General features: G+C 34.3%; 1 protein-coding gene across 2 annotated transcripts; it reads left to right on the forward strand.

Annotated features, from left to right (window-relative positions):
* The first annotated feature begins 810 nt into the window (after positions 1 to 810).
* On the forward strand, positions 811 to 15,568 carry LOC130621650 (low-density lipoprotein receptor-related protein 5-like). 2 transcript variants are annotated; one of them, XM_057436977.1, is made up of 19 exons: positions 811 to 1,006; positions 2,577 to 2,782; positions 3,143 to 3,327; positions 3,974 to 4,371; positions 4,454 to 4,579; positions 4,658 to 4,861; positions 6,359 to 6,554; positions 6,643 to 6,967; positions 7,338 to 7,527; positions 7,777 to 8,188; positions 8,278 to 8,684; positions 9,106 to 9,231; positions 9,747 to 10,140; positions 12,221 to 12,474; positions 13,070 to 13,300; positions 13,443 to 13,583; positions 13,805 to 13,915; positions 14,010 to 14,135; positions 14,344 to 15,568. In XM_057436977.1, exons 1-19 carry the CDS (start codon positions 952 to 954, stop codon positions 15,432 to 15,434), a joined length of 5,178 nt encoding a protein of 1,725 aa, XP_057292960.1. In that variant the 5' UTR covers positions 811 to 951; the 3' UTR covers positions 15,435 to 15,568. The 2 variants fall into 2 exon arrangements, with proteins under 2 accessions (XP_057292960.1, XP_057292961.1); XM_057436978.1 differs by having other exon boundaries at positions 14,356 to 15,568.
* The last annotated feature ends 5,834 nt before the right edge of the window (positions 15,569 to 21,402 follow it).

Below are 21,402 nucleotides of genomic sequence, written 5' to 3' on the forward strand. Positions count from 1 at the left end.
GCCGCCTAAATTTTTTGTTTAACCTGATCGAACCAGGCGGTTATCGTATCGCGTGTTCAGCATGCGCTTTCAATCATACTGTTATTTTTTAAAATATACTAACGTTTGTGTTATACGAGTGTTTTGAGATTAAGTTTTTTTAAAGTGTAGGGGGAAAGTTTTTAAGATTGGAATAAAGACGTACAATTTATACAATTTACTGCTGTGCCTTCATTCTATATTTCATTTGTTTTGCAGTTGCCAAAGGACTGGGCTCTAACTAGAGTCGGAACAAAACATCGCAACTCCTTAATAACCCAGGGTCTGTTTTCAGACCGTAATGGTCGATGTTGTTATGTCTTACCACATGAGAACCTCATTAAAAAGATAAACATGTCTAGTTAGACACATCCTTTAAAAAAATGCAAAGAAACTGTCTATATTGTTTAGCTGAAATTCACGCTGCTGATTTAATTTCGCGCGCGAGTTTTAGCATAAATAAAATAGTCGAGCCTAAATACAGTAATCCGGTCGCGAGAAAAAAAAATCTCGTGAGTATGAAAAAGGCCATGATATTTTTGGTTCAGCAGCGACCGTGCCATTGCAAACAATAATAAAGTTTTCCGGGGGTTATTTCATATGTTGGTTACTAGGTAGAGCGTAGTTACCACAGTTTATAATACAAGAACCGAAAATAAAAATAATGATTTTTTAACCATGTAGTGAAAACAAGAAATAAATAGGTATTTTAAGAAAAATCATACGTAATATTATTTTACAATAAAAATATTATGAAATCAATACATCCGTTATAGCGTACATTAAGAAATTAATCCAGAATTCAGAAAGAAAATGGATGACAAGGCCGAATGAATGTTGTTGTAGAAATCCCGTTGAGTATATTTTTATTATTTGGACCCTGGTTTTACCTTCCAACCAAGAAATGTTATCAAAACAAACACATATATTATAATGAAGCGCTGGATATATTTAACAATATTGACTTATGTTGTTCCTATTCTTAATGGTAAGAAATTCTGTGTTCTGCTACTAGCTAGCTAGCTAAATATGTTTACTTGCTCATAGACTGGTGCAGCTAAAAGCAAGTAGCTACCTTCTTTAGAATGTTTTTTTAATTTCTAAAACCACGTAATCACTTGACTTACTGCTGCATGGAAGCTGCAAAGATAGATTTAAAATTTATTGCTTTTTTTCACATTCTACAGTAGTTAGTTATGTTAATTACCCATCATGGTTTCCTATACAATAGATTTGGAAAACCTAAACCTGAACTGTGGCACACAACAAAGTTTTGACCTTACGTGACACATTACTTTCCATTTTAAAGTTAACTAGTTAACTTTCAAGTAGCTAAAAAAGAAATTTGTATTTTAAAATTTAAAAATGAAAACCAATATTATTTTAAAAACTTCCTGAATTTAGGAAGGAAATCCATGGCAGGACTGAATGAATGTTGTAGTAGAAATCCTGTTCAGCATATTTTTATTATGTAGATAGCTTAGTTAGCTAGCTTTTATGAGATGTAAGTTTCATAAATTTAGAGGCATGGGTAAATAAATATATTAAGTTTTGGATAAACACACATGCTAAAGTCCGTAAATAATAGCATTCTTAGATGCTATTTTGGTTAGGTTTTTTTTAAAGTTACACTAGACAACTTTACAAGTGTACTTAGGTTTTTGTAAATTGAGATGTGTTCTGGTTGTCTAGGTATGTATATATAAGAGATGTACATATATTTAGAAGTGTGTTTTGACATATCACAGCTAAAAGAATGGACTTTGAAAAAGGGGACCTAGGGAGTATTTTAAAATGGGGTGGAATAAAGGAAGAGGGCAACTATTTTGCTAAAGTTATGTTGCTAAAATATTTGTAGTCACACTATTACTTTTAAGATGCAAAATTTTTGCCAGTTTTGTCACTAAAAAAAAGTGACATATCTTGCATATCCAGCCATTGCAGTATATCTAACCTTTATTATTTCTAACCTTTATTATTTGAGGTATAGTGCCATAGACCATTTTAAACTAGGGAATAGCTAAAGGATAGTTTTCATGGACTCTACACCAAAAATTATACAGAAAAGAGCTATTATGTACTTTTGAATTTTTGATATATATATATATAAGTGTAAAGAAGGGAATTTTCAAAAATATTTTAGTTTAGCATATGTATGCTTAAATTTCTTAAAGAAACGTGAGTGCTTTACCTACTCCCTAATTTTAAAACAAAAATAGAAGAAGGTTAAATTTTTCATTATCAATCCGCCATTTTTTCTTTTGACCTGGAATTTTTTTGTAAAAAAATTAATATCTTTGATTTAAAACATGTTATTTTAAAAAAAGTTTAAAGTCAAGAAAATTGTGATTAAATTGGTTACTTAGGTCAAATCCTTATCTTTATTATAATTCTGTCTGTAAGTATACCAAACTTTTATTTACAAATTGGGGGTTTTATGATAAAAAAAATACCATTGTAATTAGTAAGAACTCCTGACCAAGTAATCCCATTACTTCATTTGAAACGACTTTCATATGATGATATGATATGATGCATTTCATATTTTGTATTTCTAGAAGGTCTACAGACTGAAGATGTGCTATTTACTCAAAACAATGCTATTTATTTGTATCACATCAGTAGTAGAAACTACAGCAAAATCACTGAAGTCCTTCATCAAGCCATTGATGATATGGACTATGACTTTGAAACACAAATGATGTTCTTCATTGTTGGTAAAAAAAACATCTACTCCATGAATTTGATAACAAAGGAAGTAAAGGTAAAATTTATACTATCTAAATCTAATGAATATCCATCAATAGGTTTAACTTGTATCAAGATTTTATCAAGAAAGTATACATGAATTTTATGATTGTAATCTCATTGTTGTTTTTAAAAAATACAGATTAATGATAACAGAATAATATATAAATTATAAAAAGGAGCTATATTAAAACACAGCTTAATATTTTTAGACAGAGTAAAACTTTGGGCCAACCAGAAAACTAGGCAACTGTCAAACTTAACATATGATCTTAGGGCTAGCAAAATTTCAGTCTTCTTTTTTGAAACAAATAATACTAGAAAATATTATAAACATGTATATATTATAAACATCAGAGAAAACACTTTTACTTAGGTGATATTAACTACAGATGAAATGGGACTGAAGAATCTACAGGTTGACTGGATTACAAAGAAATTATACTTCTCTGATATTGACACTGGTCGAATGAAAGTTTCTAATTTTGATGGTTCTATTCAACGTGTTATATTAAGTGGTATTACCCAATACATTTTAATAAATCTGTCTCCAACTAATGGGTAGGTACTACATTTTAAAAAATGATATACATGTTCCTGTCATGTCTTGTTAAGTTTTGTAATTATACAAATGTATAATTATAAAATTAACATTTATGTATCGTCTCTGCCAAAATTCATGTGCACTCCAACATGCATACATTCGTTTAAAGCCTGAAGATAACAAATCAGTTCAATGTTTGACATCTAAAGCATCTAAAGCAGCAGAGATATTTTATAATTTCCAAAAAATCGTTTTTTCACAATTTGTTTGTTAAAAATCAAAGGAATTAACTTCCATGCTCTCTATGCACTGACACTCAATATAAGCTAGAATTTGAGACTGAACTAAAATATTTATGTTTGTTGCTGCCTTGCTGAGGGATTAACACCATTTCAATCAGACAATTAAAGGGAATATACTTGAGAGACTTTTCAATTGGCAAAATAATGTTTATATAGTAAGCCATGCGCAGCATTGCAAGTTAATTATCTGCATACATACGTACATATTTTTTATATTGCAATCTCTTTTTTGGCTTTTTTTCACATCATGCAATCGCTTCATATTTCTATTGCTTATGCAGTGCTCCAATAACAGCCCTATAATTCCTTGCTGTATTATGTGAACAATCAATAATTTAACTAAACAATTTTCTTTTTACAGTTTGTTGTTCTATACTGATATTCATAATGATCAGAATATATTGGCTCGAGTTAACATGGACGGCAGTGATCGTCGCATATTGATTAATGGCAACAACATCTGGCCAACTGTCCTTACTGTTGATTCAACGAGCAAGACTGTTTACTGGTACAATTTCATGACAACAATGATTGAAAAAGTTAGCATAAATGGGTCGAATAGACAAACATTTTACCAGGCAAAAAATATTCATGTTATGGCCCTTGTTGGTTTAAGACTTTTTTATTCTGAATTGAGCCAAACCAGCATAACTTCATGTAATATTCGAGGTAGAAATTTATCAAATTGTGTCACAGAAGTTGATGGACTGCAGTCAGTTAACTCTGTAAGAAGTTACGGAAAACTCTCGCAACCCTTCTGTAAGTTTTACACTTCTCTAAAGATTCACTTTTTTTAATGTTCAATGGTTTATTTTTATACTTATTTTTATCATTAATGTAGTGAATTCTGGATGTCATATCAAAAATGGTGGTTGTAGCCACTTGTGTTTGCTTAGGCAAAATGGATATTCATGTGGTTGTCCAACTGGAATTAAGCTGTTGAGTGATAAACACTCATGTGCAAGAGGTAAGTATATTTTCTTTGTTTTTGAAAATTAAAAGGGATTATTAATGCAAATTTAAAAAAAAATTCTTGCTTTTATAGAACGCGAAAAGTTCCTTTTATTAAGTATCAAGAGTGGTTTGCGTATTATATACTTGGATGCAGACGAAGGTATGGATGTTAGGTTGCCATTTAAGAAGAGGGGAATAATTCAAGGTGTTGATTACGATCCTGTTTCAAGAATGATTTATTGGGCAGATTCGTCAGAAGATGGCTATGTAATGCGAGCACACCTAAATGAGTCACGTAAGAGATTTTTTGTTATATCACCTCTGCTCTTAAAACCTGGAAAAAACAAAAAGTAAACCTTTTTTCAATAATACCAATATATATTTTTAAAATGGTTTACTCACCAAAACATCACGCCGTCTAGATAAAAAAATGTCTAATATGATGTTTAGTTTTTGCACAAAATTTAATTATTTTCATGTCTTTAAAATATCATTAGGAAAAAAAAATTATTAAAAAAAAAACACTAGATTAAAAAAGTAACATGTTTATTGACATAATCGTATTTCCGAATTAAAATGCTTAGGAGTCTTTCTCTTATTTTGTCTTTTTCAAATTCAATTGAGCTGAAGTTGAAATAAAGTGTTGGCACTGCAACAATTGTGTTTAAATGTGATACAAAACCATAAAAAACATTTAACTAATATTAAAGTGCTAAACATCACTTACCTCTCATCATGTGAACTACGAAAAATTACACTGTGGAGGAAATAAGAACTTTCCGAACAGTTTCTGCTCATGGCCTATAACCGATTCATGTTTGTGACCAGCTACATCGTGTTCTGCAAAAATTAAATTGGTCACTTGGTACTATGTCACCACCGCTAGATCTGTCCCTGAGCTAAATTCTTTTTTAAGATCTTAAATCTTGATAAAAGGCACAAGGAGAATGTAGAGAAAAGAGGTACACCCAGGGAGGGTGTAACTTAACCGTATCATACCTGGGCTTTTTTGTCCATGTATCCCTTAGGAGTGGCATGAAAATAAATAACTTATGATATTTTAGGTATTTTATATCTGTAGCACTCTTATGAATGTCAGTATTTTTTAAATTCAAACTTTTATCTTTTTGATATGCAAATTTGAAAAAATTGCATTACCTTCATAAGTTAGGAAAAGTAATAAAATTAATCACATGACTAATTACACCTAGTGAAAGTTCACCTAAAAATTAAAACTGCAACTTTCATACAATATTTTATACTAAGCTTTGTGCATTTGGTCTAATTTTTGTCTCACTTATCCACGCAGGAGATGAGGTCAATTATTTCCATCCACTTCTGTGTTAGCCCCAAACTTAAGTTCAATGCAATGGCTTCACTAATCTTGCAATGTATTTTTGTCAGTCTAATATATTGGTGTTGTGATGAACATCGATAGAATTGACAAAGAGACAACTTTTTTGCTCTGGCCAAACGATGAGATAATAACTGCGCTTGATTTTTTCTAACAAACCTAATAATTTTGTTTAAACGACTTCTTAAATGATCTTCACAATACCAGGATAAACTATAACCTTTTTAGATGATATTTTTGATAATTAAATTTGTTTGTAGATTTTAGCTAAGTGTTCTAGACATATGAATCTCCATAAAAAAGACAAGCATTTATAAATATATATATACACAAACTTAAGCACTTGCTCACTATCCATAGCAAGCTTTCTCATTCTCATTAATTTTGTTGTTCGAAAACAAATCTCATTGCCTAAATTTTATGAATTTCTTTAATTAGGTTCTGAAATTGTTATACCTGATGGCTTTACATTACCTGATACTCCAGCTGTGGACTGGGTGGCCAGAAATTTGTATTGGACATGTTCTAAATTCAAGAAGATTTATGTTTCACGCTTGGATGGCTCTGCGCATACAGTCATTATAGATTCCAATCTGAAGGAACCTCGTGGTCTGGCAGTTGATCCAACTGAAGGGTAAGTAAGGTCTTTTTTCACCTGCTTTGTTATTTATGTATAGCAGAATGTAGTAATCTATTGTTGTTAATGTGTTTTAACATTTCAGGCGATTATATTGGAGTGATTGGGGAGATGAAGCAAAGATAGAAGCTGCAGATTTAGATGGTAAAAATCGTGTTGTTCTAGTCAACACATCATTAAAGTGGCCAAATGGCATATCCTTGGATTACCAAAATCAGCGCCTATACTGGTGTGATGGAGGAAAAGGTGGGTTGGAATTTTACGACCTCCGACATAAAACCAGGCACAAACTTGGCGAAGAGGCAATTTCTACACATCCATATGGCGTTTCTGTTATGGGTGATTACATTTATTGGACTGATTGGATGCGAACTTTATACCAGTTTAATCTTGTTACAAAAAAGAGAAAGGTATGGTTAATTTTCAAATGTACTAATTTATTTGAATGAAAATTTCTGGTGGTCTTTTCATTAAATTTGATAATTTGGATTATTAAATTCCAATGAGATTGGAAGTTTTCAAAATAAATTTGAGAAAAGTCCAGCAATAGGTTATACTTTGTCTTTCTAGACAACATCAGAAATGCTAACTTAAAATAGGCAGGGTAAAAAAACGTCACGTCATGCAAAATATATTCTCATCAAAGTAACGTTACTCACGGTATATTTAAATACAGCAAATAACTAGAGTCCAAAATAACATAACAAAAAATTGTTGTTGTTGTTGTTTTGGCTTTCCTTATATATATCTGAATTGTGCAAACAAATTTCATTTCTGTAGATATTGATGCATAGTGTGGCAGACATCATGGATGTAAAAGCAATTGATACAAACATGAAACATGGCAGCAATCCATGCCAATTGAACAACTACAACTGCAGTCACTTTTGTTTTCATAAATCTTCTGGTACACCAGTGTGTGGATGCCCTGATGGTTACACATTGGATGAGACACTCAAAAGTTGTTTGCGTATGTGATTTTTTTTGTTCATGTTGGTACCTTATTATATGCCTTATAATGATATAACAGTTTTTTTGTTTTTTTTTAATGTTCAACAGAAAATTTCTTCATTTTTATGTATTGCATTAAAATTCAAACAAAACAAAAAGTTCAATTGCAGTTTACACCTGTTTGTAATATTTAATTCAGTGACTTCATGCACAAAACCTCAAAACAGAAGTAGAATTTATGTCATTGTTTGTTTTTTGTCCATTTCAGCAATCACTGGCTTTATACTGTACTCAACTGGTTCATACATTAATTTATTACCTCTGGATCCCTCACTTGTTTCAAGTGTTCCAAAGAAAAAGGGACATGTCATCAGTCATGTTGCTGCACTGTCCAGAAAACATCAGATAATTTGGGTTGAAAATACACACGACGGCGGCCATGCAAAAATAAAAACAGGACTTATAAACAATACTGATCAAGACAGTGTTATTCAAAAGGGATTTTATAAAGCTATTGGTGGGTTTGATGTAGATTTTATTAGTGAAAATATATATTGGTCCCAAAGAAATTTAAATCGTATCGAAGTATCAAGAATTGATGGCAGATTTAGGAAGACCTTAGTTCATACAGAGAAAAAAGGAGTTAAGTCCACGTTGCTTTCGGTTAACCCTGTGATCAGGTAATTCAGTATTTTATTGAAACTGCGGCACAACCTTGATTGACATTTATTTGCTGTTGTTTTATGTCCTTTTAATGCTTCCGTTTTAGAAAACTTTATTGGTTTGAAGTTCAGGGAATTCATTCTTGTTTGCTTGAATCAAATTTAAATGGTTCTTCACAACGTGTAATTAAAAATATTACTGGGGAGGTCACTGGTCTGGCTGTTGATGTAAATGACAGTCGTATATATTACATTTCCAAAATGAGCTTTCACAATATTGAAAGCATAGACTTAAATGGCAAAGATCACAGAGTCGTTGTCTCTTCACTGGGTACGTCAGTTGGATTGACAGTTTTTAGAGATCGACTTTATTTTTGTGAACTGGAAAGAGAAGATTCGGTTGTCTCAGCAATTTCGTCAGTCAAAAAACAAGATGGTTCAGGTATGAAGAAATTGAAGGAAGAAGTTGCTTGGTTTCATGATGTAGCAGCGCTCTATGATAGGCTGGATGCGGGTAAGGACCAAACTTGATTATATCCAACCTTTCTAATTCACATATTTTCATGCTAGCAAAAATTGTCAACACGATATGTTATTTGTCAGCTTGCTTTGTTGAAACGTCAGCATTTGCGTCAGTAATTATGTCAGAGTACTGACGTGAATTAGAGAGACTGCGTTGTTATGTGTTTGTTATTTCCAAGCTATCATATTTATTTTTGTTTATGGTGATTTGGAACAGTTTTGATGTATCGCTATAACAGCTAGTAAATTTTCAACATAGAAATGATTTCTCAGTTACTGAATTAACATTTTTTTACAAGCGCAACATTAAAGAGAGAGGTGAAAAGGTTTGCTACACAAAAAGAACAAAGTTTTGAATGTTGATAATTTAATGCGTGAAATTATGCATATTCATGTATTTTTGTTGTGATTAGGAGAGAACATTTGTGACCAGAATAATGGAGGTTGCGAGCACTTATGTTTTGCAACGGCTGTTGGAGCTCGAAGTTGCATGTGTGAGAATCACTACAAGCTCAGCATAGATAACACTTCTTGTATTGGTAAGTTATATAACCAAAGACAACAAATTTATATTTTAAATTTTGTCTTACCTGAAGAGAAATAAGTGTTGGAGCATGTTAAGGTGGGAGTATTCACACTCGCCTTTTGGTAAGTGTGAACTCTAACATTTTAGCTCAGTTAAGAGTGTAGAATCTGCGAATTATTTTTAAACCTATTTTATATAAGAAGCTTGAGTGTAAGAAAAGCGAGAAAAATTTAAATTATTAATTTAAGTTAATAATCTTGGAAATATTTTCTCAGTGTTGTATTTACGAAGAACAGATTAAAGCAGGGCTACCACGCCTCTCAATTTATGCATCAGTTATGCGAAAATGAATTCTCCTACAAACTTCTGAAAAATGTTTTGTATGTTTTTTCTCCGCTAATCGAAAAAATCTTCCAAAAACTAAATCTTCCTAATATCCTTCAAAAAAATTTTGTTGCAGAATGAGTGGAAAACTTGTCCAGACTATTGTGTAATGTTAACCTGAACCTTTTTCTTTCCAATTGACAGGTCCGAAAAAATTTGTTTTGCTCAGTGAAAAGTCCGTCATTTATCGAGTATCGTTGCAAGAACAAGAAGCCGAAGTACCACTGCATATTCCATTCGAAATCTCCGTGAATAGTATTGGATATAACATTCAAACCGCCACAGTCTACTGGTTAGATGAAAGAACCAATGAAATCAAGTTTCCATCACGTGACGTAAACAAAACCGTAGATTTGGGAATTGAGGGCGGGAAACCAATTTCGTTTGCCATCGATTTTTTCACAAACACTTTATACTGGATTGATAAAAACAACCACACTATTCACTTCGTGAACCTATACGACAGACAGAAAAGTGGTGTAATATTTGATAATAAAAAGTATCATCCAACAAAGTTGATTGTGCTACCAGAAAGAGGGTAGGCCGTCATTGTTATTTGTTTGTTTGTTTTGTTTTTTTATTTATTGTGTTTTTCGCGCTTCACTGATTGGCGGCTCTGGGTAATTGATTCTTATTTAGAAATCGCGTAAGAAAACGAAACACATGGGTTAAAAATGTTACCGTTCTGATACTGTTTTTTAAGTATTTTTTTTTAATATGATTTACTGTGACGTTCTGATTACTCATTCACGACATTAACTTTCGCCCTAATTAGGTAATGATGATTAATGACAGAGTAACAATGTTATTAAAGATTAATTTTTTTTCACATGGCCTTAAAAAGGGTTTTTATCTGGTCGTTTATTTACAAGGATGCGTTTTTTTAAACACGCTGGGAACGAGGTTGGTCCCAATAATATGGCCTCGTATTGCCATGCTGTTTTGTCAAAAATGTTTTAACATTTAGCCAGAAGAATTTTAAAAAACTCGGAAAACCGGGACCCACGATGCCGAAGTATGACACAGAACATTATTGAAGGACCTAGTACCCAGGACTCTATAACAGGAAGCAAGGCCAAAGTTAAATTTAAGTAAATAAACGCTAGTAAATAATACTTTGTCTCTCCTCTGGCAAACATTTTTAAAAGACGTTTTTAATATCGCTAATTTGTTAGTAAAATATACCTGCGAACATGATTAGATTGTAAATTTTTGGATGGCTTTGCTAGTCGCGTTTCTGTTACATAAAGAAATGCTTCAACTGGTTTTCCTTGTCTCGAGGCTTTTGAAATGTTTAGTGAATTACCGTGTATTACTCTATCGTGTATTACTCTATCGTGTATTACTCTATCGTGTATTACTCTATCGTGTATTACTCTATCGTGTATTACCCTATGGTGTATTACTCTATCGTGTATTACTCTATCGTGTATTACTCTATCGTGTATTACTCTATCGTGTATTACTCTATCGTGTATTACTCGAACGTTAGTCAAATCAGGTCTAATTAAGTGTATAAACGGCAGATGTAGGTCAAGGAAATATAAATACACTTACGTGAACAGTCAGCATTTAATATTCTCACACCACTCCTTTTTTGATTTAATTAACAGTGTTTTGCGGATTTCGTGTGGTTAGAGTGGATATTATGAGGTTGACCATAAATCCACCTTTTCCCATCTTCGCAATTATGGCTAAATAGATGCCATTTATGAAATTTAATTTTGTTGAAATGCACTGTGTTGGAAATCAGCCAGCATAGTTTTTTTAATTGTTTCAAACTTGAATACTGTAATTTAATGCGATCATAAATTTGAATATAAAAGATACCAATCTACCACAGTCATTCCTTTAAATTGCTTTTTTAAAGGATATCTCACTTACTATGGCAAAATTAAACGGAGTTTCAATGTTCAAAGCAAGCCTAATGCTAAATTCACACTGTCGCGTGTTTACTCACTTTAAAATTAAATTTACCTTAAGATTGTTTATGCCCGATTGTTTAAAAAAGAATTTAGGATACTGAAATAGTTCAGACACATATTTAGTATATTCATTATTTCTCAAAGCTTCTGGGTTTTTTTACAAAAATTATTTATTAAATGTAAAAGCAAATTAAATTATCTATAAGATAATATAAATATTTAATTTTTTAGTCATAATTAGTAGCCATAAATCTAAATTTTTGTTTTTCACTAAAACGTCCGAAACTCCTCTCCGTTTTATTTTTTTCAAATTATGAAAATATGGCAAAGGATTGTTACTATGATAATGTTAAACTGATATGGTCAGCATTAACATACGACACAAAAAAAATTGAATTAGGAAGTTTGACTCTGTTCTCAAGAAAAATTGAAATGGGGTGCAACCAAAAATTGACATGGCGTGCAATCAAAAAATTGACAAGGGGTGCAACCAGAGTATTGCACCATATTATCATAGGACATGAAATAAATTGAATTAGAAGGATTGCCTCCGTTGTCAAAAAAAATAGGAACAGGGTGCAAATAAAAATCTGCCATAGGATGCAACCAAACTGTCACAAACATTAAGGGAATACCACCACTTTTGACGTGTACGTCCGTGATGCCATGTATATATCATCTTTTTGATTGCAGGTTAGTGTTCTTTATCAACACGTTTTTATCACGGAACAATCACGGGGCTGATTCGATCGAATCGATGAACATGGATGGCTCCAACGTAAAACGACTCCATCTCTTCAATGAGAAAGACATACCAAAGCGACTCCGACAAACGCAGCCCAATACTGTCGTGAAGCCGACGTATGATATAGCGGTGGATCAAAAATCGAACAGGCTTTTCTGGGTGCATATGACAGAGTATCGAATTTATAGCATGGATTTTAATGGTAAGGTATTAAGTCGTTGTTTTTTTAAACGCTGTGGATTAAGAATTAGAACCTGTTAGGTTTGTTGTTTTTTGAGAATAGTGTGGTGGCTGTCCGTGAGGATTAGAAAATTAGACTGTTTTGATCATCTGCAAATGGTGCAATTTATGTAGTATAAAACATTGTTTTTTCTGGTAATTAAATAAAAATGTTTTTGTGCTTTTTTTGTTTTGTCGTTTGTTTCAAAATTTATATGGGTTATCTTCCTTACTTATTGTCACGCGTACGAAGTGGTAGACACACCAACTGTGCTTACGTGCTGAGTTTTTTACTATCCTGTCTGTAATAGCATCGCATCATAACGGCTACTTTGGTAACAGTGTCAATATAAACTGCAGAATTTATTTACGCAGTTTGCAGATCAAATGTTCCGACAAAATCAACCCTTATTTTGGGAAAGTTTATTCTCTGTGTACATTTTATTCTTAAATTTTAGCACACACTACATTTATTTGGTAGTTATAAAGACCTCTGTAAGTTTCGGCAGGATTCGTGTAGCTGTTACATGTCATCACAAATTAATGGCGATTAGTAAATTGAAGCTTGTTTTATTTAGGACAAAAGAAAAGGGAGCGTGTTGCATTTCATGGGAACGAGTATAAAGCAAAAGCAATTGCTGTTCATGAAAATTTGTTGTATTGGGTGGATAACGAAATCAAAACAGCGCGAGAGAAGTTAAAGAGGTCCGAGCTTCATCATCTAGAACAGAATCGCAAGATTTCTTATTTTCCGCGAATATACGAACTCGTGAATGACATTCTCGTGGTTGATTTCACACGGATGGAAGGTAGAATTTTTTTCTTCTCCATCTCATCTGCTTCGTTATTAAAAAAATTTTAAATGTGTACCTCTGATACTTTCTTGGTTGGGATTTAGATAGGAACATTTTCAATAAGAAGTTATAATATGTATTTCATATTTTTGTTTAGTTGATAATCCGTGCAAGATTGATAATGGCGGGTGCAGTCATGTTTGTTATAGCACCCTAACAAAGAGCGGACATACGGTGACTCAATGTGGGTGCCCACTTGGATACGTGTTGCCGTATGGTAACACAACACATTGCACAGGTATGTAATTTCGCATTTTCTTGTTTGTAAATTTGGAACATCCACTTATACGTTATAGAGTTTCCTATATGAAGAGGTTTAATAAAACTAAATTCTATATTTCTTTAGCTTAGCTAACAATTAGTTTAACTGCAATTAAGCAAAATAGCTAGCCCTTGCTTCAGTTTCTAACTTTTCCAACAATGATGGCGGCATTGTAGTAATTGACTCTTTTTTTGCAGTGAGAGATCGAAAAACTTGTCCCGTTGTGTGCAATAATCAATGTCAGGTACCGACCACTCATTGCAGTGAAATTACTGAATGTGAAATTGGATTGACGGAGTCGGATTGCAGTAAGTTACCTTTTTAGGAGGAGGAATAACGTTTGTATGAGTTGACTGTTGCAAAAGCTGTTATTAACTATGCCTGTACGTTTGATTTATTTAGCATGCAGAGAGAAGGAGTTTCGTTGTGTTCGTGGAAATTGTGTCCCTGCTAGTGCTATGTGTGATGGGACATTTCATTGCGTTAATGGTGAAGATGAAGATGAAAGGTCATGCAGAATTTTTTTCAGTAAGTTTTTTACTTATTCTCTGTTGCTACAGTTTGAATTTGCGAAACACATTAAAGTTTGAATCATTTTTGCGAGAGTGGGACATTGTTCTCCGTTGAAATGAAAATTAAACCGTTGTTCTCCGTTGAAATGAAAATTAAACCGTCATGTGTCAACGATTGTGTAGATTTATTAATTTATTTATTTGTTTCGTTAAAACCTATTTAGCTGTTTTTATAGACTCGACAAAAGATAAAATATCAACGTTGACTCCAACGAAGACAGTGAAAATTCACGACGAAGGTAGCGAATACTCTTACACTGCTGGTATAATCTCGGGTGCGCTTGTCACAACTCTCATCTTTGTGTGTGTGCTTTACATCGTGTGCATGCGCCATCACAAAAGAATGAGACTGCTCAACAAAGATCAAAATCTTCAGACCAAATATACAGTTAGTGAAGAGCCTGTTATTTTCTTCCCGTCCATTGGCGATAGACAAAAATCAGTCGCAGAGTCTTTAATTTCGACCGGAGTTACTTTAGCGCCCAACTTCGATTTAAGATACATCACTGGCTCTTCTACTGCTGTGGCAGATAGTGTTTTGCTTCCGTTAAATCCGCCACCATCAGTAATGTCTTCTGAGATGACTCTCAGTAGGAGGGCGGATGATTATAATAGCAACTATTACGACGAGAGGGAACTCCCTGTACCGCCAGCCACGCCTCTGTACATGCCAAGCGATGTTGAGTCGATTCTAACAGATAATGAGAAAGTTGCTTCAATCAAACCAAAAGTGCAACAACCGCCGCAATGTATTTATTGTCAAAAAGAATCCTGTGGATATATGAGCCAGACGTCGAGTACTGACGGTGTGTCATGTGTAAATCCGCCATCTTTGGCAAGCTCTTATATTTCATCAAACCGCAAACCATTTTACAGAAGTCATCGCTATATTTCACTAGAGACTTTAAATAGCCAACCTTTGACACGTAAGTTGTCTTACCTAACCAGCATCGCGGATACAGTGGGTAACGAAGAAAGAATATTACCTTCCCCCGCCAGCGAGGCAAGTTTTTCACGGTACGCATCGGAAGAAAGTGTTGTTACCGTAAGGGAATTAAAAAACTCCGAGGATGAGGATGGATTCTCTTCAAGCGCGAACTTTTGTTCTTATGCCCCTCCTCCGTCGCCAGGGACAGAATATGCATCTGACATGAATGACTTTCAAGAGTTTAGGCACGACGAAGAGGAAGCGTTTGAGGTAGATTTTTTATTGGATTCACACCGATCAGTATCGATGGAAAGTGGATTATTTTAAAGATATGTTTATATGTATATATTCCATTTTTTATGTAGAACTAATTATTCGCACAATCTATATTATTTGATAATATGCATAGCCAAAGCTTTTGCCAAATATTATTTTCCTATAATACCAACCGAATGAAAATAGATTGTTTGTTTGTTTTGTTTTTGTTACTCCGAATGATCAGCTTCAGAAATTCATAGGAATTCTTATTCAACTCAACAAAAGTAGTTGAATTTTGGATGTAAATTATATCCAAATTAAAGGAGAGGCGAACAAAAAAATTTATGTGTCAGCCACAAAATAAATTTTCATCGAGGCAGCAAAAATTAAGGAACTTCTAAATCCCAAAATCTAATAAAATAACTACACACAAATTGTACTTACCAACAAACACTGAAGATAACCCAAAATATTTTACATGCAATCGTAGTTCCAGTATTTTATAACCTTCAATAAGATGGCGACAAATTCGATAAATACACAGACCGAAAACTTTCCACAACAAATAGAACGTGCAACGGGTTCAGCGTTTACAAATCTTTCACATTCATGGATGGGAGAAAAAATGGTATTTTGTGACAAACTTCGATAAACCCATGTTTTACGGAACAATCCAGACCAGCGTATCTGGTCCTTGAAATTAACCCTGGAATCATGAATTTTCAATCAGCAGCCGTGCCCGCACTGTTCGCCCCTCCTTCAACCTATAACATGAAAGGCACAGAAAATAAGTAGCATTATGGGATACATTATCGTTATAGATTTTGTTACAACATTTCGTGTTAGCAAATAGTAGCCACCCCAAGCATTATTTCAGGGTGGAGAAGAAAAAGAATTGTTCTAACTTAATGCTGTCGTGTCGACAACCATGCATATCTACAATTCCTGACGTCATATATTGTAAAAGCGGGTAAAATTTCGGAATTCATCCCACGATTCTATAAAAGACCTTTTTAGCTGCAGCAAAAAGTAGTCTGGGTTATGTAAATTTTAAAAATCGCAATTTTTATTAGCACCACAAGCCGGCAAAAAGCTACACAAATGTGAAACTCAAACGTGATTTTAATCACGCTTAGAATTTAATCCCCAACCTCCATGCCCTAAAATCAAAATTGAAATTGTATATCGGCAAAACATTGGTTAAATCTTGGTCAAAATGTTAGTCACTAAAAGACTTGGTAACTTTTGTCCGACCAAAAATTTTGTCCCACTAATAATTTTGTCCATATTTAAATTAATGGGAGTTTAGGGCTACGTTTTAACACTTGTAGAAACCCTAAGTTGTATACTAAGTGGGGGTCCGCTTGTAATGAAGGTACTTTGTGTTAAAAAAACAGCATGTGATCTGTGCAAGTCATTATAAATATTGAAAACCGACAGATGCAAGCCCTTTACCCACATTGCATTTAACAGATTATGGTACGACGAAAATTGAAAAAAAAAACACTAAAAGAAAGAGATTATCTTCCCAACAAAAAGTGCAAAAGAGATAAATTTGGTCTATCTTCAATTGCTTCAGTTGGTGTCAAAACAGAACCAGACAATGTAAATGAAATTGACTTTGGTGTCACACATGATCTAACTTCTCCTAAAAATTCCTCTTTCTTAATGTCACCAACCAGTTCATCAACAGATCTTTCATCATTATTATCACCTAGTGGGACAACTCTGTTATCACCCACTTGCTCAACCCCATCAATGTTTGCTTTAGAATTAGATATTCCAATGTTATCAACAACTATGTGGAACTATGCGGGATACAGACTGACAGTTTTTATCTGTGACGATTCCTCTTTTGCTTTCTTCGTACAGAACAGATCAATATTATCATAGGAGGAGAGTGCTTTTGTATTTCCAGCACAGCGACTTCTGCAATGTCAGCTTTACAATGACCTGCAGCGTACACACAAACTGCAAGATAGTTCATCCCCGATCGAGACCTATCAGCACAATACTGTCATTATGGGTTGGACAAAAATAATGGGTCGCGCAAAATTTTAGTCAGACTTAATGTTAGTCACCTCGCCAAAATTTAGTCACTTTTAACAGATGTTCAATAAAATACGTTCCGACTTTTCTACGAACATCGAAAATGACGCTTCTTTTCACATCTCCCTAACAATGTGACACAAGAAGAAATACGTTTGTTAATGAAATTGGATTTTCGCTAGACGGTGAGCATTGCATACAGCTAGAGTCAAAAAGGGACATTATTTTAGACTTAACGCTTCCCTAACACTTCACCAAGATAGTAGAAGCTGTTGTATTCGTTCACTAAAAAAGGCCGCCAAAAAATAAATTGTCTAAAAGTCAGTAGATGTTCTCATACAAATGCTAAGAGTTCGCAATAAGTAGAGTTCTTACATTTTTCCTCTGGTGTAAACGTTCCCTGCGCTACGACGTCAGTTATTGTTTGTCAGGATATACAAATTTGGAAGTTAAGAAATTTTTCTTTATCTTAAAACCGATTGCAACTTTTAGTTCCCAAAATAACATCTTATCGTGCAGTAGGCTGTCAAATCTTTTTATTTCGTACAAACTTGAGCGCGACTCAATAAAACTATATGTCTGCGGAGTTAGACGCAGTGTGAGGGAACTTATGGTCACACTCTGAAGGGACCCTTTGACTACATCCATTAATCCGTGAAATTTCACTTTTCATTACATTGATTTGTGCTAGTAATTTATCGATTTTTTTCTTTAGATACCAAAAATTACATCAATTTAATATCAACTTTAAATCCTAAACCCTTAGGCCTGGCTTAGAATAAGTTGATTTAAATCGTTTGCGAATTTAACTTTGTTCCGTGGAGGTTTCTTACGCCAGGAATTCCGCCGTTCAATTATATGGTATATCGCATATCTTTTGATCGCCATTTTTTGGTGAAAGTTTTGTATTGCTTTGTTTGTCATTCTTTCGTCCTCAGAGTCGAAAGCTAAGTCCGCGATTCAGTATTCGTTGACAGTTTCCTAGTTCTTTCTATCGGCAATACTGATCTATTTAATACGTTTTTTTTAACCAACTTCGTATCTTCTTGTAGGAAATATTTTGCACCTTCAATATTTTCCTCTGCTATGCTGTTACCACCTTTGCAAGTGTTTTGTCAATACTTTTGCAAAAGTAAAACTAATGAAAGTTTCCTTCTAATTCCAGATGCACTGATCACGACTTCAGTTGAGTAGCCATTTCACTCTTTTTTGGACTTACATGGCGATTTACGCACCAACTATTCCTACCGCTTGAAGAGTTTCCTCCTAATGCCTGTCGAATGTTTTACAGACAATTTCAGCAATACGGTCGTCGAGATTCGCTTGGGTGTTCCATTTTCAATTTGCAATTCTGCAGCAGAACTGCAGAGGCTTATGCAACACAACGTGGAACATTTATACTCACTGTAATATACGCATGCACATACTCCGCAGTCATATTGTATTGTAATCCAGAATCCGAAAAAACTCGGAAACAACACAAGTAAAAAAATAAATTTTTTGCGTCTATTATCAGGTTATCACGACGTCATCACGACGTCATCAATTTGTCTACGCAAGTTGTGTTTTCTCGCTGTTAGTCAAAGGTGGTAGCTGTGAGAAACAGCGAATAAACTCCTCTAATTTTTCGACTGATGACATTTATTAAAAAAAGTTTTTGAAATCTCGATTTACTGAACATTTCCGGACCGTCGCGTTAATTGTTCTATAATGCGGACATCGCAGAAACTGCGCATTTCCAACTTTCCTCACCCGCCCTTCGCACCTACCCGAGCATTTTGGCTGCGAGCATTTTTCAGGTGACACTGTTTTGCCATTTCGAGAACTGGCCGTTTCTTAAAACTATGATTGTAGTTAAATAAACTTAGTGGAGTTATTGTATTTCACTTTTGAGTTTGAGGCCTAAAACATTGAAACGGGTAAAAATAACATAAGCTTTCGTCTGGGTCACTAAGGTCAAACTTCTCACCGCTGGACTTACAAACCTGGTTCTTCTAAACAGACAAGTTGATAAACCGTATTCATTTTCTTGACCAGGGTTCCAGACTCTGCACAATAGAGGTAATGAATTTTTTTTAAAAGGCCTTTGCTGACTGCATCGAAAAATAATTGACAGGTCTTTTCCTAAGTTCTGCTGGATTTTCTCCACGGGGTATATTGACTACAATCGTGGACATTATGAAACAAATCAGAAATTCACATAAAATTTGAGTTTGCAAACCCTTCCCCTCTCCCCTAAGTCAATATGGTAAAGTTAAAACCCTCTAAATGCATGTCTGGGCTATCCACAACATTAAGTTTTTTAAATAATGTGCACCATTAATGTCTCGTTCCACCTCGTTCCCAGAGCTTTTTGCCTCGTTGATTAAGTTTATAGCGGCGAAAAGGACCTGGAACAGGTTGGTCACATGATATTTTCTAATCTATGGTAATTATACCCGAAAAACAATTTATGAACACCTATTGCCCGGCAAAACTTGATTTCTGTCATGCGCGGGTGTTTTAAGTAAACAAAAATACAACAAATATGGCGGTCGATTTACTTTGTGGAGTGGTTAAAAGGACCAGGTAAAGTTTGCATAAACTTTAGGAAGGCTCGTTTGAGAATTATGTTAGAAAAAGAAAATACCATTTTTAGTTCCACATGATATGAAGCGCCAAATTTGCATCCCAATATCTTCAGAATTTCAAAATTTTTCAATATATCTAGGCATTTTTGTACCACGTGACCAGCCTGTGCCGGGGTTATTGTTGGCCACTCCGTAATAACGGCTCAGGGACCACAAGACCCTGGGGACGAGGTTGTGTCTCGCTATATTATGCCCACGATTATAGTCGCTGTTTCAAAATTGACGAAGGGACGATGTCTTATACATTTTTCGGTTAACGTTTTGAACTCTACACAATAAAAGCATCAAAACAAATTTGAACAAACACTTTTTCTTATGAACGGACCAATTATGAGGTCAGCAAATTTCTAAATATCTCCAATCCTTTCCATTGTTCTTCTAGTGGAGTAAACTCAAGAAATTTTTTCTTATCGGCCGCCTAAAGGCGGTCCCACCAGCGGTGAAGGGGCTGAAATGAGTGGCGAAGAATGACGGAGTTAATTAGCTCCGTAAAAAGAAGCATTATCTCCATCAACTCACGCGTACGCTTGGTCCGATGGAAATTTTGACAGTTTGTAGTTATTCAAAGGCACAAATCTTCGCGAGGAAAATGAATTTTACTTTCGCGAGTACACGATTTAGACGTAATTTGGCGGTGAAAAACTTTCACGATTTCGTGAAGATGGAGAATTTTAGTGCAAAAACTTTAGCGAATGGTGGAAGTATACCAATTTCCGTAAGCAAAAATAAGCAGTGTCATGTTGGCCTTTTTGGGATGAAATACCAAACGCTAGTAAAGAAAAATTTTTTTTTGCCGAACCCGCGAAATGTAAAATCGGGCTTTATTCGCGAAAATTTGTAACCTGCGAAAGTTGAAACTTGTCACGTAGACAATTCTTTCGCAGTTTTTGCGGAAAAAACTTTTGCAAATTTCAAAGGTTTGAATATTTCGCACTCGAAAATTCTCGCATAATGCATACATTCAGAATTTCGTGTACAGCCCGCTGGCGGTCGCCTACCCACGTGTTTTACACTGCACTAGTATATTTTTTAAATCCTGCATTCGAGCAAACAATAGTACTCCCTCCCATTTTTGAACTGGTTTCTACATGGAACATGACATTTTTCGCTTGGGAACAAAAGGGACACGTTCCTGTTTCGCAAACCTTTTTATAAATAACTTAAAATATAAGTTGATTTTGCTCACTCGACGAGCTTTTTTGATAGTTTTTCCAGCTGATGGAAATGGAATTTTTTTGCGGTGCCGTAAATTCGCCAGTGCCGGGGTTATTTCGTCTCGCTGTCCCGGTATTAAAATGAAACAAAGAACCCTGTGTTTGAAAACTTACAATTATGATAATATAAAAATGTAGAAGTTA

This window comes from Hydractinia symbiolongicarpus, chromosome 12 (genome assembly GCF_029227915.1).
Source record: "Hydractinia symbiolongicarpus strain clone_291-10 chromosome 12, HSymV2.1, whole genome shotgun sequence".
Classification (NCBI taxonomy): Eukaryota; Metazoa; Cnidaria; class Hydrozoa; order Anthoathecata; family Hydractiniidae; genus Hydractinia; species Hydractinia symbiolongicarpus.